The sequence below is a fragment of the Symphalangus syndactylus genome, chromosome 14 (genome assembly GCF_028878055.3).
Source record: "Symphalangus syndactylus isolate Jambi chromosome 14, NHGRI_mSymSyn1-v2.1_pri, whole genome shotgun sequence".
In the NCBI taxonomy this organism is placed as follows: domain Eukaryota; kingdom Metazoa; phylum Chordata; class Mammalia; order Primates; family Hylobatidae; genus Symphalangus; species Symphalangus syndactylus.
The window spans coordinates 69,423,632-69,449,084 of NC_072436.2; the positions used below are offsets into that span (position 1 = coordinate 69,423,632).

Here is a 25,453-nt window from a genome sequence, read left to right on the forward strand (position 1 = left end):
TTTCTGCGATGATAGAAACGTGCTCTGGCCGTGCTGCCTGAGGTAGCCCTAGATACAAATGGCTATTGAGCACATGACATGTGGCTTTGAAATGGGACTTTCCTTCTGTTTGAATTAGTTTAAATTTAAATAGCCACAGGCCCCGTGTTACCTTGGACAGTGCTGCCCTTCTGCTTTGGAAGTGGCAGGCAGGCAGAAACTCAGGCTGAGGCTTTAGGACACAAGAGGGCAGAGCCCTCGTCACCACCTCCAGGTACTAGTGCAGGGTTCAGAGGGCCCGAGGGTGACTCAGCCTCCTGTCTGAGCAGATAAGTCTTCTGTGCTCTGCCACTGACTTTCTGTGTGGTCTAGGGCAAGCCACGGGCTCCCACAGGCCTCCAGCATGTCCTCAGTAAACAGGTGGGACAGGGTTTGAGGCCTGGGGAAGGTGCCCACTTGAATGGACGAGAGCTGACAGATCACCACAGCCCATTCTCAAGATTGTGGACAGGAAGCCAAAGGCAGGGGCATGATGGCCTTGGGGCAGGCATGGAACGCTGCCCAACGATGATGGCATTTTACAGGGGATGGACATGGAGTGCTGACGGCGGTGTTGGGGTTCAGTGGAAGATTTGGGGATAGAGAGGCCTTTGCTGCTCTCCCATCACATCTGATCTGCTTGTGAGTCTGGGCAGAACTTCCAAGAGTGGGGAAGGTGTTAGGGCTGGGTCCTGAAGCCATCCAGAGCCTCCAGTCACTCACCATTGATATCCAGAAAGTCCTCTGCCATGACCACTGGCCCCTTGTCAATGGGCTTGCCGGAGCCATTGAAAACCCGACCTGAGGGTGGCGAGGAGTGTTGCAGGGTCCTCAGGCAAGCCCTGTGTCCCTCACTACTGCCCACCCTCCACAACGCCACCAGCTCTCACCCACTCCCCACTGGAGTGCCCTGTGTCCCCCTCCCCTGCAGCCCACAGGTAGCCCAGAGAGCCAGCTACAGTGACTGTCCTGTGAGAGTCTTCCTTCCTCTCCTGGAAACCTTTACAGGCAAAGCCTTGGCCCAGGACAATGACTCTAATGGGGGATTCCAGGACTAGAGAGAGGAGAGGGCCAGGCCGGGTCTTGGGAGAGAATTAGGGAATATTCAAGGCTTAGCAGTCCCTTTCAGCCTGGCTCCAAATAGGTGGCTACCTACTGTGTCTCTAGTTTATTGAACCCACCTTCCTCATTTATTGAACACCTGTATGTCAGACCCTGAGCTGGGGTCAGGAATCAGAGAGAAGAAGACACACCTCAGACCTCAAAGAGTCCACCAGGGAGACAGGCAGGAAGTAAACAGGAAGTGACAGTGTAGTGTGCTGAGGGCTTGGTCAGAGAAGCTGGGCTGGGAGGGCAGAGGAACGCCCCCACCCCTGCCCACCGCTGCCCACCCCTGTTCCTCACCCAGCATGTCCTCCGACACCGGAGTTCGTAGGATGTCCCCTGTAAATTCGCAAGTGGTCTTCCTGGCATCGATCCCTGATGTCCCTTCAAACACCTGTGGGAACAAGAGGGAGTTTCTCCACTAAGGGGCCTGCTGGAGGGAATGGGGCTACCCGTTCTGGACCCGCTTTGTGTTCTCAGGGAAATTGACAATTTCCTGCCTTCAGAGTTTGTAAGATAGTGTGGGAACTTTATGGGTTAATTCATTGATTTAACTAGCCAATGTCCCATTGACCCCACTCACCTGAACAATCGCCTTGGTGCCAGCCACCTCAAGCACCTGCCCGCTCCTCTGAGTCCCATCTGGGAGGGTGAAGTGGACGATCTCCGCATACTGGGCAAACTGACAGGAGGGTAGAGCAGCCACGTGACAGTGAGACCAGAGGCAAAATCCCTTCTACTCCTCTGGCCCTCCCTGACCCAGTCCCAAACCGTTCTCTCCCCTCTAGTGTCCGGACACTTGTGGAAATGAACTCAAGGGGCTGGGAAGTGAAAGCTTGAATTCTGTTTGGGAGGCAGTTGCACCCACTTCAGAGTTGCAAGACCAGGTTAGAATTGAAACTCTGAGGCTTAGTAGCTGCCTGACCTTGTGGAAGTTACTTTACAATTTCAGTAACTCATTAAATACGTAAGTCATAAGTAATGAGCTTGAGTTTCCTCATCTTTAAAATGGGGATAATAATAACACCTACTTCCCATGGCTGCTGCAGGGAGGAAATGAGATAACATATGCAGATCCATTCACATGGTGCCTGGCACTTTGTAAAAGCTCAATAAAGATGTAGTAATGATGGGGCTGCCTTGGGCTCCTGGACAGCGTATCTGTTTCTGCCTCTGTGGACCAGGGGTAAACACATTGGTAAAGTGCTTCCCTCTGCTGAGGCACCAGGAGAAAGACTCTCTGCTCCCAGGCATCCTTCAGTACCAGTGGCATGGGACTAGAATTGACTCACGTAGTCCTTCCAGGGATCAGGAATTTTAAAAATCAGGCTAATATATATATATTGTATTTTCAGTAGAAACGGGGTGGTACATATATATATATGTATGTATGTATGTTGCCAGGCATGGTGGTGCACACCTGTAGTCCCAGCTACTCGGAAGGATGAGGCAGGAGAATTGCTTGAACCCAGGAGGCAGAGGTTGCAGTGAGCCGACATTGCACCTCTGCACTCCAGCCTGGGTGATAGAGTGAGACTCCATCCAAAAAAAAAAAAAAAAGAACTTTTAAAACGCAATAATCAAAAGGATTTGATCAAAGGATTTGAAAAAGCATTTCTCCAAAGATGACATACAAATGGCCAATAGCCACAAGATAAGATACTCATCAGTAGTTATTAGGGAAATGAAAATCAAAACCACAATGAGATAGATGTCACTTCACACACCCTAGGATGGCTATAATAAAAAAAGGTAGGCCAGGCGAGGTGGTTCATGCCTGTAATCCCAGCACTTTGGGAGGCTGAGGCGCGTGGATCACATGAGGAGTTTGAGATCAGCCTGGGGAACATGGTGAAACCCTGTCTCTACAAAAATATAAAAATTAGCCAGGCATGGTGGCAGGCAACTCTAGTCCCAGCTGCTTGGGAGGCTGAGGCAGGAGAATCCCTTGAGCTGGGGAGGCAGAGGCTGTAGTGAGCCAAGATCACACAACTGTACTCCAGCCTGGGCAACAGAGCAAGACTCTGTCTCAAAAAAATAAAATAAAATAAAATAATAAAATAATAACAACCGTTGTTGAGGATGTGAAGAAATTTGAATGCTCATACAGTGCTGGGAGGAAAAGAAAATAGTGCAGCCACTTTGGAAAGCAGTCTGGCAATATTCATAATAGTCAAAAGTGAAAATAACTCAATATCCATCAACTGATGAATGGATGAACAAAATATGATGTATTCCTACAATAGAATATTATTCAGGATTAAAAAGGAAGGGACTGCCCTGGAACCCATGGGGGCAGGCAGCTGGGTTGGGGGCGGCCCTGGAATGGGGCTATGGTGGTACATGGGGACCTGGCTATGGTGGCTGTGGGGCTAATGAAGAACTTCTCAAGTTCCTTGGGAAGCAAAGGAGGATTTCATAAGAACAAAATGGATGGAGAGGAGAAAACCTATGGTGGCTGTGAAGGCCCTGATGCCATGTATGTCAAATTGATATCATCCAGTGGTCATGAATGTATTGTAAAAATAGAACATGCATCAACACCAGGCACAATAAAAGCTATGTTGAATGGCCCAGATCAGTTTGCTGAGAACAAAACCAATGAGGTCAATTTTAGAGAGATTCCTTCACATGTGCTATTAAAAATGTATGCTTGTATTTTGCGAACAAGTTTCGCTACGCTAACAGCTCCACCAAGATTCCCGAATTCCCAATAGCACCCAAAATTGTGTTAGAACTGCTGCTGGCTGCCAGCTTCCTAGATTGTTAAAAAAAAAAAAAAAAAAAAAAAAAAAATATATATATATATATATATATATACATATATATAATAGACTGTTAACTCTTTTCAGTAGTTAATACCCATAATTCAGTTAGTAACTTTTTTCATATATAGTGTGTTGCCTGTATGCAGTTGAACTATATAAAGTTCATTGCAAAGCAGATTTGTTTTTTTGCCTAGCAATCAGAGTTGAAATTTGTTTGCTACATCAACAAATTAAGGACATTTTTTATGAATTGAGAAATAAACAAACATGTCAATTCATAAAAAAAAAGAAGCACTGATAGATGCTGCAACATGAATGAAACTTGAAAATATTATGCTAAGTGAAAAAAGTCAGGCACAGCAGGCCACATGTTACACAGTTCTATTAATAGAAAATGTCCAGAATAGGCAATTCCATAAAGACAGAAAGTAGATTAGTTGGTGCTCAGGGGCTGGGAGAGGGAGGACTGGAGTGAGGACTAACGGGCATGGGGTTTCTTTTTGAGGTGATGACAATGTTTTGGAATTTGATCATGATGATGCTTGCATAACTCTGTGACTATACTAAAAGCCACTGAATTAACAGTATGCGAGTTATATTTCAATTTTTATAACACATCAGGGTCCCAGATACTCAGGTGGCTGAGAAAGGAAGATCACTTGAGCCCAGGAGGTCGAACTTGCAATGAGCCATGATCATGCCACTGCGTGATCATGTCCCACTTCAGCCTGGGTGACAGGGTGAAACCCTGTCTCAGAAAACCAAACCAAACCAAACCAACAAACCATCAGGCTGTTCCTCCAGGACCACAGGCAGCACATGGGCAGGTAGAGCTTTGCCCTGGGGAATCCCTGAGCTCTGCTGTCTGTGCACGCTCTGGGAGCCACCCAGTCCCAGTCTTTACCCACAGCTAGAGGAGGTCACAGACTTGGCCTGGGAAGCTGGGCTAGCAGAGCACACCATCCCCATTGACACTCATCGTCAGCTGTCATCAGCACCAAGAGATCTAAGCCCCGTACCTGCACCTTCTTCCCGGAAAAAGTCCTGGAGCAAACGCACTGCATCCCCTAGGCTCCCTCACCTCACTTCCCAGGTGGCTGATTTACTCCAGGGAGTAAGCCATAATCATAATCCAACTAAAATTAATGGGGCCAGGCACAGTGGCTCACGCCTGTAATCCCAGCACTTTGGGAGGCTGAGGCGAGAGGATCACTTGAACCTAGGAGGTTGAGATCAGCCTGGGCAACACAGAAAGACCCATCTCTAAGAAAAACCAAACCAAACCAAACAAAAACCCAAAACAACAAACAAACAAAATAGTGATGGTAAAAAGACAACACTTTCCTCCCAAATTCCTAATATTCTGGGAAACTAAAGCACTCTTCTGAATTACTCCTTGTCATTAGAGGCAATCAAAACTGATATAACAGATTATCTGGAAAAGAATGAGGAGGTCCTCATTTTGTGCCATTACCTATGAAAGATATAAAGCTGTGCCATATTATCCGACCATAAAAGTAAGTTAGAAATCAGTAACAACAGCAAAAAAATAGTTAGATAAACCTCTTACATTTGGAAAGAAAAGCATTCTAGGTATAGAAGCATTTATAATCAAAACTAGAAAACATTTAGCTCCGTAATAGTGAAAAGTTGTATGTCAATATATGTGTGATGCATTTAAAGCTTTAAATGATTTTATTAGATAAGAAAAATAGTTGAAGAAGCTAAAAGTATGCAATGTGAGAAGTCAGGAAAAAGAAAAGCATTAAAACCCCAAAGAAAGTAGAGGAAATAAGAGGAGAAATTATTAAAACAGAAAGCAAATATATAATAGAGAAGACCAACAAAGCCAATTGGTTTTTTGAAAAGCTGAATAAAGTAGACAAATTGCTGGCAACACAGATTAAGAAATAAGAAAGGCATGAATAAATAATTGTTGGAATAAAGTCACAACTAGATAAACTGATAATATTAAAAAGATAATGAAAGGAACTATGAACAATTTTATGCAACACATTTGAGAAATTAGATGAAATGAATAAATATAACTCAAACCAGAACCAACTGAAAATGATATTGAAAACCAGAATAATCCTGAAATCTTTAAGATATTAAATAAGCAGTCCCAGATAGTTTTACCAGTGTGCGTTCTAATAGTCAAGGAATAAATAATTTGAAACTTAAGCTCTTCAAAGCCAGGAAAAGAAGGTACTGTATTTAACTCATTTTATGAGGCAGGTATAGCCTTGATACCAAAATAAAATAATTATGGGAAACTTGTAGGCAATCTCACTCATGAACATGGATGCACAAATCCTAACAAAATATTAACCCAATCTAGCAATGTATAAAAAAGACCAAGTTATAAGCCAAAATAGTAAAGAAAAGAAATGAAGATAAACATATACACATAAACAGAAATTTTAAAAGATCAAGTTGGGATTATTTTAGGGATGTAAGGCTAGTCTAATATGAGAAAATCTATTCATGTAATTCACCTTATTAACAAATTAAAAGATTAAAAACTATGAACATCTAAAAACATTTTGAAAAAAGTTAAAAAAAAAAACCCATCCATGATTAAAACCAAAACAAAAGAGAACAAAAGTACTCTCTGAAAACAGGAAATGAAAGGGAAATTTCTTAACGCCAAAAAGAATATCCTCAAAAAACCCTACATAGGCCGGGTGCAGTGGCTCACGCCTTTAATCCCAGCATTTTAGGAGGCTGAGGTGGGCGGATCGCTTGAGGTCAGGAGTTTGAGACCAGCCTGGCCAACGTGACAAAACCCCATCTCCACTAAAAATACAAAATTAGCCAGGTGTGGTAGCGGGTGCCTGTAATCTTAGCTACTGGGGAAGCTGAGGCAGGAGAATCACTTGAACCTGGGAGGCAGAGGTTGCAGTGAGCTGAGATCACGCCACTGCACTCGGTGACAGAGCAAGACCCTGTCTCGACAAAAAACAAACAAACAAACCAACCCTACAGGAAATATGATATTCAATGATATGATGCATAAAGCATTCCCTTTAAAATTAGGAGCAAAGCAAGAATCCCTGCTATTCTCATTCTATTCAGCCTTGTACTGGAGGGACTAACTAAACTAATAAAATAAAATGAGTAACAATTAAAAGGAAACAACTATCAAATAGAAAGCCCCCAATTCCCAAATACATTAAAGATAGAGCCAAGAGGAAAACTATAGATCAATTTCTCTTATTAATATAGATGCAGAAATAAATTATTAGTCTAATCAAGTAGTGCATTAAATAAACATGTATGACCAAGTAGGTTTTAATCCAAGAATGCAAGACTAGAGCAATCAACATTAGGGAATTTGTCAACATTTGATAACAAATTTCTTAATAATAGAGAGTTCGTCAACATAGATTAAAAAAGAATCCTATAAGGTTACGTAAATAGAAGCCAAAAGGGTTCTGATGAAATTCAGCATCTGTTTTTTTTTTTTTTTTTGAGACAGAGTCTTGCTCTGTCCCCCAGGCTGGAGTGCAATGGTGAGATCTCGGCTCACTGCAACCTCCGCCTCCCTGGTTCAAGCGATTCTCTTTCCTCAGCTTCTCAAGTAGCTGGGATTACAGGTGTGCATCATCACGCCCAGCTGATTTTTTGTATTTTTAGTAGAGATGGGGTTTCACCATGTTGGCCAGGCTGGTCTCGAACTCCTGACCTCAGGTGATCTGCCCACCTTGGTCTCCCAAAGTGCTGGGATTACAGGCGTGAGCTACTGTGCCTGACCAAGCATCTGTTTCTAATACAATTCTATAGAAAACAGGAATGGAAGGCAACTACTTGAACACTAAACTATTAACCAAAACCAACATCAACATCCTTGTACATGGTAAAATGCTAACGTTACTTTCATTTCCAATGAAAATCAGTAACAGAGATGCCTATATTTCAATTGTTACCTAACATTGTTTTGGAAGTTTTTGTTTATACAGTAAGACCAGAAAAAGAAAAAAGAAAATTAAACATAAACAGAGAATGTTCTATTTATTTTTATTTATCTTTTTTTTTAGACAGAGTTTCGCTCGTTGCCCAGGCTGGATACAATGATGCGATCTTGGCTCACTGCAACCTCTGCCTCCTGGGTTCAAGCGATTCTCCTACCTCAGCCTCCTGAGTAGCTGGGATTACAGGCACCCGCCACCACACCCAGCTAATGTTTTGTGTTTTTAGTAGAGACGGGGTTTCTCCATGTTGGTCAGGCTGGTCTCAAACTCCTGACCTCAGGTGATCTGCCTGCCTCGGCGTCCTAAAGTGCTGGGATTATAGGCGTGAGCCACCGCGCCCGGTGGAATGTTCTATTTTTTTAAAGGTGGTGGTGGAAGGTGACTGTATTCTTCAAAAATGTCAAAGAAAGCCTGTGGGAAAATGCTCCAGATATCAGGTAAGCTGATAAACTGGGATGTGGATGGTAGATTAAGTATTTTATCAGTATAAATTTAAGAAGTTGATAGCTCTACTGTAGTTATATAAAAGAATATCTTAATTCTTAGGAAATATACACTGAAGTACTTGAGCTTAGTGTACCCTCAAAAGATTCAGGAAGGCTGGGTGCAGTGGCTCATGCCTGTAATCCCTGCACTTTGGGAGGCCGAGGCGGGAAGATCACCTGAGGTCAGAAGTTCGAGACCAGCCTGGTCAAAATGGTGAAACCCTGTCTCTACTAAAAATACAAAAATTAGCCAGGCGTGGTAGAGGGCACCTGTAATTTCAGCTTCTCGGGAGGCTGAGGCAGAAGAATCGCTTGAACCGGGGAGGTGGAGGTTGCAGTGAGCCAAGATTGTGCCACTGCACTCCAGCCTGGGCAAGAAGAGTGAAACTCCGTCTCAAAAAAAAAAAAAAAAAAAAATCAGGAAAAAATTATGCACACACAGTCACACATGGAAAGCAAATGATAGAGCAAATGAGATAATATATTAACCGTTGGTGACATGGATGTTCCTACTACTATTTTTATCTTTGCAAATTTTATAAAATTGAAATTGTTTCAAAATAAAAAGTAAAGTAAAACTATACTGATGGAAAAAGAGACATAATTCCCTTTATTTGCAGATTATATTATACATCTAGAAAAACTCAAGAGGCTCTGGTTTAGAAGAAAGGTTTTAGAATGAATAAGATAATTTGGCTGTTTATAAGATAAATATTTAAAAATCATTCCCCCCCCCCTTTTTTTTCTATTTTAGTAGTAACCAGTTAGAAGAGGCAATGGAGAAAACCATCCCATCTGCAATAGGGCCAAAACTCATAAAATAGCTAGAAATAAATATAACAAGAAAGGTACAAGAAAAAAATATTATAGAATAACATAAGCCCTAAACAATGAAAAACATTATTGTCTTAATGTTCTTAGTTACTAGCATAAAAATATGAATCATTTAAAAAAGTATATAAATTTAATCCAACCCTAATGGATTATTATTTATTTTAAAATTTAATAAAATTATTTTAAAGTTCACATAAATGTCTGAGAATAGCCAAAGTAGTTATGAAAAAGATCAGAGATAGAGGACTTGCCTTTTCAGATGTTAAAACTTGCTATAAAGCTACTGAAGTCAAGCAGTAAATTGATATGAGGTCGACAAATGGATCAGTAGGAAAGAAAAAAAGTCCAGAAAAAGATCCCAGATTTTATAGGACTGTTATAGAACAAACGTTGTATATTAATTAATTCTCAGAGGGGAAATAATATATAGAACATAAGAGGATATCTAGTTAGAAGACAACCACATCATAAACCCAAATACATTCCAGGCATGTAAAAAAAATTTAAATATAAAGTAAAAACAATTTTTAAAAAATACTGGAAGAGCTTTTCTTCTTTCCTATCTTTCTGAATAATCCAATTAAAAGACAGATGAGCAATGTCTTTAAGCAAGAAAAGAAATTCAGAAGCTATAAACAAAAAATATTTGATCATATGGGTATTTCAAACTTCTGTATGGCAGAGACACAATAGATGAAATCTTTATTTCATTTATCGTTTCAAAAGATAGCCTGTGAGCAATAAACAAGGAGCTCCCGTATGCACAACTTGCTTCATAGGAAGATTTCACGGAGAAGGAAGCAAAATCAAAATGGTAAACATATGGACAGACACTCAACTTTCCTAGTTATCAGAGAAACGTAAATAAAAGCGAGACAGTACTAGTTTTCATTTACTAGATAGGCAAAACTAGAGAGATAACATATTCAGGGCCAGCAAAGATGTGGGGAAGTGGGTCCTCTCATACCTGGTTGGTGGAAATGTGAATTACCACAACTCTTCTGGGCAAGCCATCTTGCCCCAAATTGTCAATATCTAATTTGAAATAAAAAAGTACTTGAACCAGCAATTCCACTTCTGGGAATCTATCCTATAACCACAAAAGCGTCCGTTTAAAAGGGATACAATATTGTACTATTTGTAATGGCAAAACCTGAGAACATACGAATGTCTATCAATAATGGGACTATTGAGTAAGTTACAGTACATCCATACTATCGCCTGCTATGCCAGTATCCAAAAGAATGCGTAAAATGTGTATCCGCTGACACTGTCAGTGGATCCACTGTCAGTCCCTTGGCGGGACTGACCCCAAGGTCAACCTCTAACATATTTGCCTGTGTTTGAGCTTATACAGCAGGGTCTTTCGGGGCTGAGAATAAAGCGGTTAGGGGCAGATAGTTAACTTTACATGTCTTTTCTCTTTTTCACTAAGTTACAAGGTGCATGTATTATTTTTGCAATTAAAATATAATACATTTTTAGTACATGTTACAGCACAGTGCTGTCATTATTACTATCGTTATATCACCTACTGGCCACAAACTAGTGACCTTAAGGGCTTGGGGGTTGGGGCGGAGGGTCCAATTCCCCAGCAAGGTGTGACCAAGGTAGGGGCCACTCTGCCGGGGAACCCGTGCTGGTCGAACTTGAGACTAGAAGGTTTGCAGCCCTGACCATCACACGGAAGGAAGCGCTACCTTAAGTCCTTCCTTGTCCTGTGAAGAGGATGCCAGGAAGGTGACCTGTGGTTCCCCAAACCACCCCTCAGCCTTGCGGAGTGGGGTCTCAGCACTAGGCCGGCCCGGGGGAGGGCTCCGAGGTGGGAGGAGCTGCGAATACCCAGGCGTCTTGGGTTCTCAAGCAGGGACAGCGAGCGCCTGGGAAACGCGTGCAACGTCCCGGCTCGTTTTCCTCTCCCACTCTGATAACCTGTGTTTCGATACGAAACGGGCCCTGCCTCATTGTTTGTCACCTCCCTGGAGGTGACGGAGGGCTGTTTCAACCTCAGGGGAAAAGTTGCTGTACAGAACACAGGCCAGAGTGTGCCCCGAAGAAATTAGGCGGTGGAGTGATTTAAAAGTCATCATTTTCTGTAGTCCTAGCTACTCGGGAGGCTGAGGCAGGAAAATCGCTCGAACCCGGGAGGCGAAGGATGCAGTGAGCAGAGATCGTGCCACTGCACTCCAGCCTGGCGACAGAGCAAGACTCCGTCTCAAAAAAAAAAAGTGATCATTTTCATGTGGGTTTATGTGGGTGAGGGAGGGAGGGTGGCAGGAGAGGAGAGTGGAGAGGAGAGTGGTGCGTTCTGTGTCCCTGAAGGACAAAATCAGAGAAAATGAACTTTAAATGGCAGAAATTATGGTCAGATCTGGGGAAGGGCCATCAGGTTTTCACACCCAGCCATGGAGGGTGTAGTGTCTGGAACCTTTAGGAAGAGCCCCAGGCTCTAAGTGTGTGCTGGATGTTCGTTGTTATTGTTGGTGGTGGGATCTCATGACCAGTTATGGCAGTGGGTGCCTAGGAGAATTCCGGTGGGGGATAGTGAGTTCAGGAGCTTGTATCTTAAGGGGCCCTATTTCCCAACCGCATACTGAGCAGGCCTGATCCCATCAACTCTCACTGTCGGTTACTAAGAAGGCTGCAGGAAGAGGGCATGACTCAGTGCAATGTAACCCCGTGCTGGAGATTCAACTGAGCTCTCAACCAGCAAGTGGCCAGGCAGAGGGGAGCTGCTGCGTACACATGGAGGACTGGAAGTTCTTAGCAAGCCTGTCGGGATTTGTGCACAGGAATGCTTCCTCTAAGGTGCCTCCTGCTGACAATGGTCAGGGCAGTGCGGGAGCTCCTCTTTGGAAATTGTCTTCAGAGCTGATGCAGACTCATTTGAAAGCAGCCACAGACATTGGGGATCGAGTCTGGTGGTTAAGGTGAGTGCTTACTCCAATTCTCAAACAGGGACCAATTTGAATCACAGAATACAGGAGTCAGAAGATTCTCTAGAACAGAGGTTCTCCGTGTGGTCCCCATACCACCAGCATCACCTAGGAACTTGATAGAAATGTACATTCTTGGGCCTCGTACCCCAGACCCGCTGAATCAGAGCTCTGGGGTGGGGCCCAGCAATCTGCCTTTTAACAAGCCCCCTGCACCCCTGATATTCTGATGCTTGTTCAATTTCTACAAATCAGAGAGTTAGCCTTTTCTGGGTCACAAACCCTGGAAAATCAGACGAAACTGTAGAAACTCCTACCAGAAAAATGCACAGGCACGTTCATGGATACCTTCAAAGGTCTGCACACAATTTCAAGGGCCTAATTCCCTAGGCTAAGAACCTCTGATCTACACAAAATTCTTCCCTCAAATGTTCTTACATTTGAGGACGGAAGCAGGAAGAGTAATTGCTTGTGTGATTCAATGTGGGCAGAAGGTGGCGCTGTAGAAACAGAATTGTAGCATTTGCCAAATCCTGGAAGAGAGAAAGGGGTAGGGGCAACGGAGAGGGAAGCGGAGAGGTGCCTCTACCACCCTATTATTTTTCTCTGCCAAAGCTACAGATGCATCCGATACTCGTAAAACCACAGGTCTGGGGACCTAGTTCTGGTTTCCTAGATAGGCCTCATTTTACAGTGGAGGAAGTGGACACCTGTATAGGTTCCGACTCCATGCCACACTGGGTCCCATGGAGAATGGCAGGTCTGGTGGAGAGTGTGGTGGAGGTGGAGAGGGGGCAGGAGGTGGAGAGGGGGCAGGAGGTGGAGAGGGGGCAGGAGGTGGCACCAACTGTTTAATCAGGTTTATTAGCATTTCTGCATTCCAGGCAGAAATATTGCCGGCTATTCTCGAGGGAGAATAATACTACATTTGTCTGATGTGACCCTCACAATAATCCTATTATTATTTAATAGATGAGGAAACTGGGATTAACAATCCTAGATCGATGGTTCTCTAACTTGAGCATCAGTTCACCTGGAAGGCTTGTGAGGACAGACTTCTGGGCCCTACCCCCAGAGCTTCTGATTCAGTCAGTCTGAGGTGGAGCCCAAGAATTTGTATTTCTAACAAGTTCCTGGGCAGTGCTAATGATGTTGATCTAGGGTTGGCAGGTAGCTAGTAGAAAAGAGTGGGATGGATCTGGGATTAAAATCCAAACCCAGTGTGCTATACTTAACTACTCAGCCACACTTTCTCCTGGGGCATCCCTTACACTGGGGGGTCAAGCGGTAATGTCCGTATGAACTCAGAATCTGTTTGCTAGCAAAGAATGGGTCTGATTTATTTAATATTGTTGGCTCAGGTTTTGACAGGTCCATAGCTAGTCGTGCTAACATTTATTCATTCATTTATCTCATTAATGTACTCACCTTTCCTTTGAGCAAACGTACTGAGCACCTACTATAGCCTACGTGTTCAGTAAAAATGCTGTGTTGGGCTTCTGGAGCTGAAGATGAACAAAACACAGTTCATGGCCAATAGCAGGGCACGATGTGTGTGGGGAAGGGCAGGGAGGAGATACGTGGCCAGATCTTGACCAAATACCTCAGTGGATGCCACTAATAAAACCACAAAATGTAGAGAAGAGGGAGAGGCATCCAGGAGAAGGTGACCTCTCAGCCCTGGGGATGAGTCAGAGGGAGGGAATGGGAGAAGTGTAGTCTAGGAGGCAGAGGGAAAAATCTGTGCACAAAATTACAGCTAACCAGGAGCAATAAGTTCTAGTGTTCTATACCACAATAGGATGACTGTAGTTAACAACTATATATATATACATAGTTGTTATTTATATATATATATATATATATATACATATACAAAACAGACTCGATCCCCAATGTCCGTGGCTGCTTTCATATATATATATATATATCTTCAAATAGCCAGAAAGAGGATACTAATATTCCCAACGCAAAGAAAGGATGCTGGAGATGATGGATATGCTAATTGCCCTGACCTGATCACTATGCATTATATGTATCAAAACATCACTGTGTACCCCAGGAATATGTACAATTATTGTGTGTCTATTATAAAATCCACAGACACAAGCCCCCAATCTTTGTCATTCCTTTCCACATACTCTATCCTCTTGTCCAACTAATTGTGAGAAGGGTTCTTTGCCTGGAACCCATCTCAGAGTCTACAGAGAGAACTCAGGGGTTCTGTGATCTTGAATGGGAAAGTTACATTTTTACATTCATTAACATTTACACAAATTTAGTGTTTCCTCTAGTTCTGAATGTAAGGAACAAACCACAGTAGAATTAGCAGTTCCACGGCATCTGTGACTTTGTTACCATCAGAAATCACAGATATTTTCATACCACATTACAGTCGTTGCAGGTATCTCAAAATAGTATTTGTGCTCATCACTACTTTAAAATTATAGCAGTGAAACTGGCAGTGAGATCTCGTTATTTAATTTGTTAATAAACATACATTACTGATCACATTTTTAAAAAATGATAGCAAGTGCCCAGAGATCTCAAATGGCAGCCCCATGCAGACACTATTTCAGGTGTTGGTTTCTACACAGGGAAGGGAGAGTGATGAGAGTGAGTGGAAAGGCTTGCAGCCACCCTCATAGAAAAGACCTGTAAGCAGCCGGGCACGGTGGCTCACACTGTAATCCCAGCACTTTGGGAGGCCGAGGCGGGCGGATCACGAGGTCAAGAGATCGAGACTATCCTGGCTAACACGGTGAAACCCCGTCTCTACTAAAAATACAATCAATCAGCCGGGCCTGGTGGCGGGCGCTTGTAGTCCCAGCTACTCAGGAGGCTGAGGCAGGAGAATGGCGTGAACCCGGAGGGCGGAGCTTGCAGTGAGCCGAGACTGTGCCACTGCACTCCAGCCTGGGGGACAGAGTGAGACTCCGTCTCAAAAAAAAGAAAAGAAAAGCCCTGTAAGCTGAGGGCACTGGGGCCCTGGGCAAATTTGATGCAAGGGTCAGGTCTGAAGGGCTGGAGGATGGAGACAGGATAGGAGGGTGCCAGGCTGGGAGCCCAAGGCCACTGCCACAACAAGGTAGCAGTGGGGTGAGAGGGAGTTACAGACGTGGGCGCTGGCAGGTGTGGGGTCTGGGAGAAGAGGGGTCAAAGGGGCACCGAGACTTCCAGTTTGCTCAGCCAGGAGGTGGGGTGGGAGGCTGAGGGAGTGGGGCTGGTTGGTGGAGGGAGGATAAGAGAGTGATCTTGTACCTTTGCAGGGCTCTTTATGGCTCAAGAATTCCCAACGCCAGGACTCAAGATACTGTCAGTGTCTGCCAGTTTCCCAGGGGCTACAAAATAGCCCACAGCCCGCTTACCTTTGGTGGGGCCCACTTCACTTCCCACCCATGTTGGTGAGACTGAGATATTCCAAAGGCCTTTGGAGGCCATCAAGATCCCTAGAAATTTTAGTTGGCATTGACTTGCTACCTCCTCCTCTTTCCCCTTCAAAGAAGATCCTGTGAGAGTCGCAGGTGGGGAGAGTCTAGCCCTCGAGGAGGTTAGGTACAGCTGTGCTGTGGTCCAGCCTTCCTCTGAGGAGGTTAGGTACATCCATGCCACTGATGGGGAAACAGAGGCAGGACAGCTTGTTAGGGATAGTAGGAGGTTTCCCAAGGCCCAGGGCTGGGCCTCTGTGGGGTTTTTATGGTTTTTACTGAAAAGGCAGGGAGGAGAAAGCTTGGACGGCTGGGGATACAGCTAGGGAAGGAGAGTGGGAGTGGGTGCCTGGATGGAGAGAACACAGCAGGCCCTGGGGGCCATGGAGGGAAAGGGTAATTTAGAAGAAATCCTGCAGGGCAGGGGAGAGGCACCCTGGGATTTGGCCTTAGTGCAGGGAGGCAGCGAAAGAGTCTTACCTTGACCCGGTCCAGCACCACCAGGGGCCCGTTCACGCTGCACACAGTCCTGTAGGCTGGGGGAGGGGTGGGGGTGAGTAGGGGTCTCACCCCAAACACCCTGCTCACACACACAGAGGCATCCTCTGCCTTCCCTTCCTCTCCACACCCCACCTCCTTCCCAGCCTGGGCCGTCAGGGTCATTAGCTGTGACAGGGCCAGCCACCATTGCTGTAAGGGTCATGCCCCTGCCCGCAGGGCCCCTGCTGCTCAGACACCTGCAGGAGGCTAGGGGAGGGCCAGGCAGAGGGCAGAGGCCTCCTCAGAGTCCACCCCCACCACATAGAGGCCTCTCATCCCTGAGGCTGCTTCCCCTCTGGCTTCAACCCCCACCTCACCCACTCCCTCCTCTCTCACTCCAAGCATTTTCCAAAAGCTCCTGGCCCCTGGCTGTGGCCCAAAAGTGCCCTCCTTTGCCCTCACCAGGACTGCATTTCCCTCCATTCACCCCACACTGATTGAGCACTGTGTGTGTATGTGTGTGTGGTGTGTAGGGGGTGCAGGCGTCAGTGAGAAAAACCAAACGGGGCCTCTGCTCTCATCACAAGGTTCCTGGACTCCCCAGGCTCACTGGGTGCTCAGCATGGGAGGGGAGGGAGTGAAAAGGCAAGGGAAAGAGGGAAATGCCTGCAGATGTGGCAGCTGCAGAGACCCACACATGGGAAATGAGCTCAGCTTGCAGAGGGAATTGGGTTAGATGTCAATAAATACTTCCTAACTCCCATAGAAGAAGCTGTGGACTTGCAGGAGGCAAGCCCAGTTTTGGTTCTGCTAGAGGCTGGCTGAGAGACCTGGGACAGTCCCTTGCCCATAGTCCTGGGATACCGGTGCCCTTTCCTAAGGTTCTTGTGATGCACCAATGAGATGAGACACCTGAGATGAAGGCATTTGGCAAGGTGGGCAGGGGGTCTGTGAGGCCCCTGGGTCAGCCACAGGCTGGCAGGATGCAGAGGGGAGTGGCCCAACCCCTCTTTCACAGGCAAGGAAAATGGGGCCCAGAAGTGTGAGAAGACTTGCCCAGGGCCACACAGCACATCTGTAGCAGAGCTGGGGCTGGGAACCCACCTTGTGCTTCTCACTGGACCACACTGGTTCTTGGCTCACTTACCCTCTTGCTTTGGGCAAGCCTGGCCCCCAGCCACCCCATGCCAAAGAGAAACCAAAAGTCCCTCCCCTTCCCAGTCTGGATATGTGTGGTCAAGCTTCTTATTTTTGTTTGATCTAAGCTCTTTTCACCAGGACTTGGACTAGGAAGATCAACTGGGCACAGTGATTCTTGCATAGATTTTTATAAGGATCCTCCAGATGTAATAACCACTTGGAAAACTCCGGGCCTCGAGGACAGCCCGAGAAGATAAGTTCAACTTGCACTTTGCCAGAGCAGGGGAACTCCCTCAGCTCCCTGCCTTCAAACCTACCTTACAGACCTGCCTGGCCTGCACCTGAGCCACCCTCTTCTTCCTTCCTATTCCCACAAAGGAGGTGTGCCTGCTTCCTTCATAACAGGTCCTTCCCCTGCACCGGGAAACAGGCCCTAGAGATGACTCCATGGGGTGAAGGACCAGAGCCTCCTTGCCTCTCTCTCTCTCTCTCTCTCTCCCTCTCCTGTCTTCCCGTGAAGCTCTGATGTTTCCAGTACAAAAGAAACCTCGCTCAGTCCCAGTCCTTCTCCAGCTCCTTCCCTCACAAGCAGGGCCCCCCACTGCTGGCTTTCTTTCCCCACCTTCCACCCTCTCCTTGGCCTTCTCCACTCTGGCTTCAGTGGCCTCCGATGGCTACACTCAGAGCCTGGGCGCACTGCCCTTTGGAAGCTCCCCTCTGGGGCCGCCCGTCAGCCTCCTCTGAAGACTCACACTCCTCGCTCTCAGACCTTTGGGTGCTGGAGGACTTCGAGGTTTGGCCTGGCTCTCCACTTCTCCCTCTCCTTTCCTCTGAGATCTGCTTTCTTCCTTCCCTCCCTGCTTCCTTTCTTCAAGCACATCTACTGCATGGATGCCTTCTATGTACTAAGCTAGGCAAATGAAAGTGACAAATGAAAATGTGAAGCGCCTACAGGCTAAAAGAAGGATACAGAGCAAATAACATAATTACAAACTACAGTGGGTGCTCCTAAGGGAAAGATCAGGATGGGTGAACAAGAGTGGGAGGGAAGACCAGACTGGGTGTGCTTGGAGGAAGCATCTTATGGGAAGGGCCGTTTGAGCTGAGCCTTCAGGGTCAAGGGGTGCCAGCCCCCAGGGAGCTGGGGAAAGGGCACTTCTGGCAGAGGAGAGGAAGAACTCATCCAGGGCCTTCGGGGAACAGAAAGAGGGGCAGTGGGCTGGCATGCACAGGCTTGCTTCAGGTGCAGTAAGACCTGTCACCTCCAGGAGGGCAAGACATCATCTGTGGTGTTCATCGTTGTGTCCCACTTCGTGGAATAGTGCCGGGAATATGGTACCCACTCAAGAAATATTTGGACGGGTACAGTGGCTCACGCCTGTAATCCCAGCGCTTTGGGAGGCTGAGGTGGGTGGATCAGTTGAGCCCAGGACTTCGAGACCAGCCTGGGCAATATGGTGAAGCCTGGTCTCTACAGAAAAATTTAAAAATTAGCTGGGCATGGTGGAATGTGCCTGTGGTTCCCAGCTCTCAGGAGGCTGAGGTGGGAGGATCACCTGAGCCCAGGGAGGTTGAGGCTGCAGTGAGCTCTGATCACGCTATTATTGCACTCCAGCCTAGGTGACAGAGTAAGATCCTGTCTCAAAAAAAAAAAAAAAAAAAAAAAAAAGAAAGAAAGAAAAAGAAATCTTTGTGGTTGGATTATGAAAGGTGTTAACTGACCCCATCTGCTCCTTCCCATACTTCCCACATCAGAACCGTTGTGTGCCCCTCCCGAACTTCCCAAGCCTCCAGACCAAATGAGAGTGTCCCACTGACCAGCCTAAAGGGTTGCACCCGTAGCACCAGCCATACTTCCTGAGAAGGCAGAGGGTAGAAGAGAAAGGGGATGTACTGGGCTAATGGGCTGTTGGGCATAGGAAGACTCCTCAACGAGAAAGCGTAGGAGACAGAGGCTTGGGCATTACCCTTCCCACCAATTAAAAAAAACTCCAAACAGCCACAGCACTCCCACACCCACATGCTGTTTGGATCAGATTGTCTGGATCGCTAGTGGATTGTGCAAGCAGAGGGATGTGGGGCAGGCAGGAGAGACCCTCATTTTTATAAGCTCCCGGGAGAGCTGGCATCTTGCATGCCACACCTGCCAAAGGGCTGCGCTGGGGGAAGAAAGCAGTGATGAAAAGATGCAGGGTGGGTGGGCTGGATAGGGAGGTGGGGGTGTGGGAGGGGATGGGGCCCAAGAACCAGAAAAGTCCAGGGAATCATTTCTAATTCCACCGCCTCCGGAGACAAGTCTTTCAACTTCCTCCCTTCCTTCACAGCTGCTCCCCCACTTCACAGCCCCTGTCACGTAGAATCCCCATTAACCCTGACATCCAGCAACTCCACCTGGGAGTGGGGGCAGCAGCAGAGTGGGGGACAGAGGATTAGGGGATCCACACAGCCCTTCCCTCAGGAGGAGGGGCTGGGCTGGAAGGGGCCTAGAGGCAGCTGCAAAGTGCTTGCTGCAGGTCCTCTGGGAGTCAGATGCCTTCCCCGGCCAGGCCGCTTGGGTGACCGGGGTGAGATATCGAAGCTCAACATCTTAGCACATCAGCCTCAGCTGTGAGTTGCCTTTCTGGGCTTCTCGCAGCCTCCAGGCCTGGCTCTGGGTGAACACATCTCTTCATGGCCTGGACCCTTCATTGCAGATAATCCACTTACGCGGCTGTTTCTGTTCAGCATTGGACTATGCACATCCTTCATGGCCTTGCCCTTGACTGACTACTGCAGCCCACTGGGTCCTCTCCCCACTGCTGTCCCACAGTACTATAGACTGGGACCCTAGAGGGATGATTTCTCTCCCCTCAGACGTCTTAGAGATCTGCCTCTCCCCTGTTAAGCCAGCCTGATCTTTTCCTCTAGGCTGTTTGGTTTGGACACAGCCAAAATGGGGGCTGAGCAACAGAGGTGTCCTTGACTGCAAGCCGGTCTTTTTGTTTGTACACTGCCACCGCCACCTCCGTGTGTCCCTTCATGGAGTGGCAAAACGAGGCCCAGAAAGTGGGCTAGTTTCTGGTAGGACGCACCACAGTTCAAGACGGTATCCTGCAGCGCTCAGCGATTATGGGCCACTCTGCAACCCTGGGATGTTCGCCTTGACCCTGGAGAGGGAAGCGGGTGCATTGCCACAGGCAGAGGGCTGGATCAGAAGACCCGAGGGGCGCTCCTTCCATGGGCCTTCCAGAGACTTTGCAGACTTTCCCTCCAGCTGCCCGGCCCACCCCCTCTCCATTGTCCTAGCTGACACTTTGGGTTGCGCTCCGGACTTCTGGCTGGTGGAGCGCCTCCCTGCCCCCACCTCCCTACTGCCTTTTCTGTCAAAGGCTCAGCGGGGCTCCCGCGCGGCCCACTAATTAGCGCTGGCCCAGCCACACCTGCAGCGTCCTGGGAGAGGGCTGAGGCAGGCGCCCATGCGTGAGGCCGGGGTGGGGGCAAGCCCGGGGCAGCAGGTCCCGCACCTCCTCCCTGATCCCGCTGGAGGGATTAGGGGAGGGAGGGCAGGCGCTGGAAGCTGAGGGCTCTTCAGCCCAAGACCCTGCTTGTTGGGACTCTCTCCTTGTAAACTCCTTCCCCTTCCAGTTGAGGAAACCGAGGTGGGGAGGCAAAGCCAGTCGTTTGGCACTCAAGCTCCTGGGGGATCTGCGGGGATCTGACCTGGCTTCATCCCTCCAACCAGGCTGCCAGCTTGTCCTTCCTGACCTTTGCTCCTGCTGGGCACCGCCACCCTCCAAGCCCAACATCTTCTGCCCAAACAGATGAAGCTCCAGGATACCTTCTCCCCGGCCGGGAGCCAAGACCCTTGGGGAACAATTCTAGCTCAGGAACCAAGGCCCTTGGGGAACAATTCTAGCTCCACGGGAGGCATAGGGGACCGTTCTTTCCCAAGGTGGACGTTGGCAGGGTCAGCTCCCCAGGCTGCCTCCACTCTTTCTGGTGTCTCCTCCTTTCTGGCCAATCCTCTCTCAGCCACTGCAGTGAAATCACCCTTAAAGTCTCAGGCCTCTTTAGCCCACCTCCCCGGGGGAAGGGAATGCCTCTTAAGTCACCTGGACTCACCTCCACCCATGGCCATGGCCCAGCAAGCCCTCCCTGCCCTTAGGCACCCCCAGCTTTTCTCCCAGAGTTCTCCTGTCTGGGAGTGCTTACAGACCCAGGGTAGGAGGCCAGGCTGTGGGGGAGACAGGTGGAGGGGGCAGAGCAGCTCTGCCTCCAGTGTACTGAGGGTGCAGCCCTACATTTCCAAACCCTTGCCAGCCCTGCGCCTGTCCACAGGCCCCAGGGAGAACCACCCCCCCACCCCTCCCACTCCCAGAGCCTGAGGAGAAAGCGAGTGAGGCGGGGAGGGGAGGGGATTGGGAGTGGATGAAGGGACACACCAAGGAATCCCAGCCTTCCCCTGGGGGTGGGAGGGCATCTGGGCTGGGCTGAGGCTAGTCCAATGCATCCTGTGAGGACACTTGATAGGCAGCAAAAGTAAAGGCGCTGGCAGGGAGCAGAGCCTAGAGGGGCTCCCCTGCACTGACCTTTGCTCTGGGTCCACTGTTGGGTTGTTGGGTGTAAACACATTCTCCTGGGTGGAGGCCAGCATGAGGGAAGCATGCAAACATGGGGGCGGGGGCGGGCAGTGCCACCCCTGGGTTCCAGCCTGGATCAGAACCTCCAGGGCATGTTGACTATACATAAGGGGCTGGGTGGGAAAGAGCTGGCTGGAGGTGGCTCCAGGCTTGGGACAACCTGCCCAGAGGAGTGTGGGGTTAGATGGTACCTATAGGGTCCCTGGGCATCAGGAGGTGGGGGCACTTTCCAGGAAGAAGGAAAGCAGAGCATGAAGGTGCAGATCACACACCACACTCAGCACCCAGCAGCTCCCCGGTGCCTGCAGAGAGGAGGGACGGCCTGCAGGGAGTGGAGCTCATCACAACAGACTGGCAAGAGTCACACACGCCAACTCAGGGCTCCAGGCCTGGGCTCTGGACCCAAGGGGGCCCAGTCACTGTATATTTCTGGGTCTTGGTGACCCCAGCTTTGGCCTAGGGAGAATCCGGACCTCCTATCCTCCCCCCAGCTCCATGGGGCAGGGCCTACAGGCCTTCCTTGAGAAATCTGACCCACCCCATTCTCACCATTTCTTCTTAGCTGGAATGTGCTCCACCCTCAGCACCTGCCTCAGGCCTCAGGAGGTGCCCCATACCCCAGGGCTCTCCTCCCATGCGCCCCTGGGCCCCTTTACTCTGATCTCACCCCTCAGCTACCCTCTGAGTTCACTCTACCTCCTCTCCTGGCCTGGATAGCAACAGAGGAACAGAGGGAGGTGGGGTGGCTGTGTCAGGCTCACTTCCCCTCACACCACACTCCCTGTTAGGAGCCTCTGGCTCTGCATAGCTGTGGCGGGCCACGCTGGTTTACTCCAGTGAGCCTCTGGCTTTGCATAGCTGTGGCGGGCCACGCTGGTTTACTCCAGTGAGTAGGGCGGCCTGAGAATTCACCAGGCCAGGGAGAGTGACCTTGGACAAGGACATGCAGGGGTTCCCTTTGGTCCTCTGGACCTTGCCCCAGACATCTGGGCCACCCTTGCAGGACAGGCACAGGAGCCACAAGTAGGGCCTCCCCTCTGAAATGGACAAGGGTACATCCCAGAGCCTGTAGACACTTCCATGCCCCACACCTGGATACTCATTCTTATCCCAGCTGTACACACACTCACCATACTCAGATATGTGACACTGCGGAACACATACACAAGTGTTCTCTCCATGAGCGCACATGCACACACGTACATCACACCTAAGTGCACACACACACCTTTGCCCTGAGTGCATAAGCATGCAGTCACACATTTCCTTACCCCAAGTGAAGGTGGGAGCACCCCCTAGACACATGCTCCTACCTGCTTATGCACACAGGCACCCTCCCCAGAACACACGCACGACATGCACCCATTGATGTGACGCACACGGGGCACCTGTTTCCTCAGGCTGAGAGCGCTGACACTCTACACTGCCACACACGCCACTCCAAGTACACTTAATCACACCCCGCCTGACTCTGAGTACTTGGGTGCACACTCCTCACACAGGCATGTTTACACAAGAGCAGGTGCACAGCACACCCCACTCTCAGGGGCAACTGGAAGCTGTCTCTGGACTCGGGGTGTTACGGTAGGATTGGGCTGATGACAGCTACTCCCCAGCCCTCTCTTCTGGGGTAGGCTGGGCTGGGGACCTGCAACCCTTCACCTGCAGAGGTGGTCCCAGGTCCAAGTGGCCCCACTGCGTCACTCTGCTGGACAGAGAGCCCTCCAGGTCTCCCCAGGTCTTGGGTCCTCCTCCTTTTCTGAGGCAAGAAGCGGGGCCCGGGAACCTGGCAGCCCACCCCAGTTCCCCACCCTGACCTCACCCACCACAGTGGAGGGGCTACTCACTGACACGGGGGTGGGTGATGTAGTTTCGGGTGACCGCCTGCATGTGTTCTAGAGCTGCACCTAGGTTGCAGCCACTGCTGGGGAGCCCCCCAGGCCTGCTGTCTATCTCCATGGCCATGGAGCAGTGCCCAGCTGGGAGCCCAGTGCCTGAGCCTGCTGTTAGTGGCAGCTCTGAGACTTCAGGTCCAGCTGGAGCTGGAGAGAGCCGCTCAGTCTTCCCCTGCAGCCACCACTCCCCTCTCCCCTCCCCTCCCTCTCCTAGTCCTCTAGGTTGACAGTAAACAAGGAAGCCTGGGGCTCTAGCTCCCAAGCTTTCCCCACACCAAGCTGTGCAGGTCTGGGAGGGGCCCCAGTCACCTGAGAGCTGGAGGATATGGAGGGAGAAGGGCAGAGGGGAGGGCTGGCTTTTTCCTTCTTCTGTGCTAGGCAGTTCCTCCCTGTCAACCCCAAACTGTATGAATTCAATTCCTCCCCCTGGACCATCAGGTGCTGTCAACATTCCCACGCTCGTCCCTCACCACAGCGCTTTCTGGTCTCTCCACACCCAACTTCTGGCAGGCTGCCCTCTCTTCACTGTTCTCGCAACCTGACCTTTCCCTGCACTCCTTGCCCTGACTATACCTGGATACTTCTGCCCCCCGACAATTCCATTGTCATCTTTTTGAACATCTGTAGAGAATTATTTCCTGGTCAGCCTCAGTGCCACCTCCTACATGAAGCCTTCTCTGGATTCTCTAGCAGCCAAGATTTACTACACATCTAGCTTCTTTCTTAAGTCATACCCTTCAGGAGAGGCCTCTCTTTTCCCTGCCACTGGGCTGTGAGCCCCCAAAAGCTGAGACTGTGTCTCAACCCACAGACCTGGGTCTCCTGAAGCCTGTCTGTCTCATACTATTGAGAGTTCTTGAGAACGAGAGCTGGTCTCTCTCCATCTGATTGTAGAACCGTGTCTCATCTTCTCACATTCACCTCCAGATTTCTATACAGCAGGCCTGCCCTGACCTTTGCAGCCCAGGTCAAAAGTAAAATGGAGGTCCCTGTATTGTATAATTAAATACCTGGAGTTATAAATCAAGCTATGTGCACAGCCTGGCCTGGGTTCCACCCAAGACCTCACCACTGCTTCCCAAGAACTCTCTCTTCGTGTCATGAAACTAAGAGTTGTGGTTTCTCCTGGTGAGTGGAGTGTGGTACAGGTCCGCTGGGCAAGGCAGGGTGGACCCTGGGTGGTAGCTGGACCTGTCCAACCCAAGGTCTTCTAGTCACCCCCTGCCTCATTCTAGGCTCAGGATTTTTGCATTTCTAATCTCCTCCCCAAGCCATACCACTGAGCAGAGGGAAGGGCAGAAGTGTGTTTGCCTAGGGATCACTGTCCCCAAGCACCCACTCCAGGTGACTCAGGACAGCCAATTTGAAACCAAAGCAGCAGCTACTATGTTTCTCAGAGCAGACTGGAGGAGACTGTGCTTGTTATTTCTGTTCACAGAGTCAAAATCTTACCCCGCATCCTCCCGCCTGAGGACCCATTTCAGGTCTCTGGTTCCTGTCTCGTAATGCCCATCCTTTCAAAGAACTCTCCTGTGGAGGGCGGGGGTGGGTGTGACCATCAAGGAGCAGCATGAGGAAGGTCTCTGTGGTGATGGAACAGGTCTGCATCTGGATTGCAGTGGTGAGTCCACGAATCTATAAAATGACATGGCACTATGCACACACACGGTACCAATGCCAATTTCCTAGTTTTGATATTGTACTGTCTATCGTTAGGGAAGATGAAGCCTATCTGTCTCATACTATTGAGTTCCTGCCAATGGAAAGAACTT

General features: G+C 48.7%; 1 protein-coding gene, 1 long non-coding RNA gene and 1 pseudogene across 2 annotated transcripts in view; 2 read left to right on the forward strand and 1 right to left on the reverse strand.

Moving 5' to 3' along the window:
- The window catches only part of ATP6V1B1 (ATPase H+ transporting V1 subunit B1), a 29,375-nt gene extending 5,569 nt beyond the window's left edge, over positions 1-23,806 (reverse strand). The window contains exons 1-5 of the mRNA XM_055242722.1: positions 23,634-23,806; positions 16,028-16,083; positions 1,706-1,804; positions 1,423-1,516; positions 742-819 (exon numbers count right to left, since the gene is read on the reverse strand). Of these exons, the coding sequence (XP_055098697.1) occupies positions 742-819; positions 1,423-1,516; positions 1,706-1,804; positions 16,028-16,083; positions 23,634-23,751 (445 nt within the window). The 5' untranslated portion in view covers positions 23,752-23,806. The remainder of the gene's footprint in view (positions 1-741; positions 820-1,422; positions 1,517-1,705; positions 1,805-16,027; positions 16,084-23,633) is intronic.
- Positions 3,510-3,892, forward strand: LOC129462611 (elongin-C-like; annotated as a pseudogene).
- LOC129462612 (uncharacterized) lies at positions 11,051-17,728 on the forward strand. The gene is made up of 3 exons (XR_008650901.1): positions 11,051-11,425; positions 11,976-12,113; positions 17,306-17,728. It is a non-coding gene; the product is annotated as an uncharacterized lncRNA (long non-coding RNA).
- Positions 23,807-25,453: the final 1,647 nt, after the last annotated feature.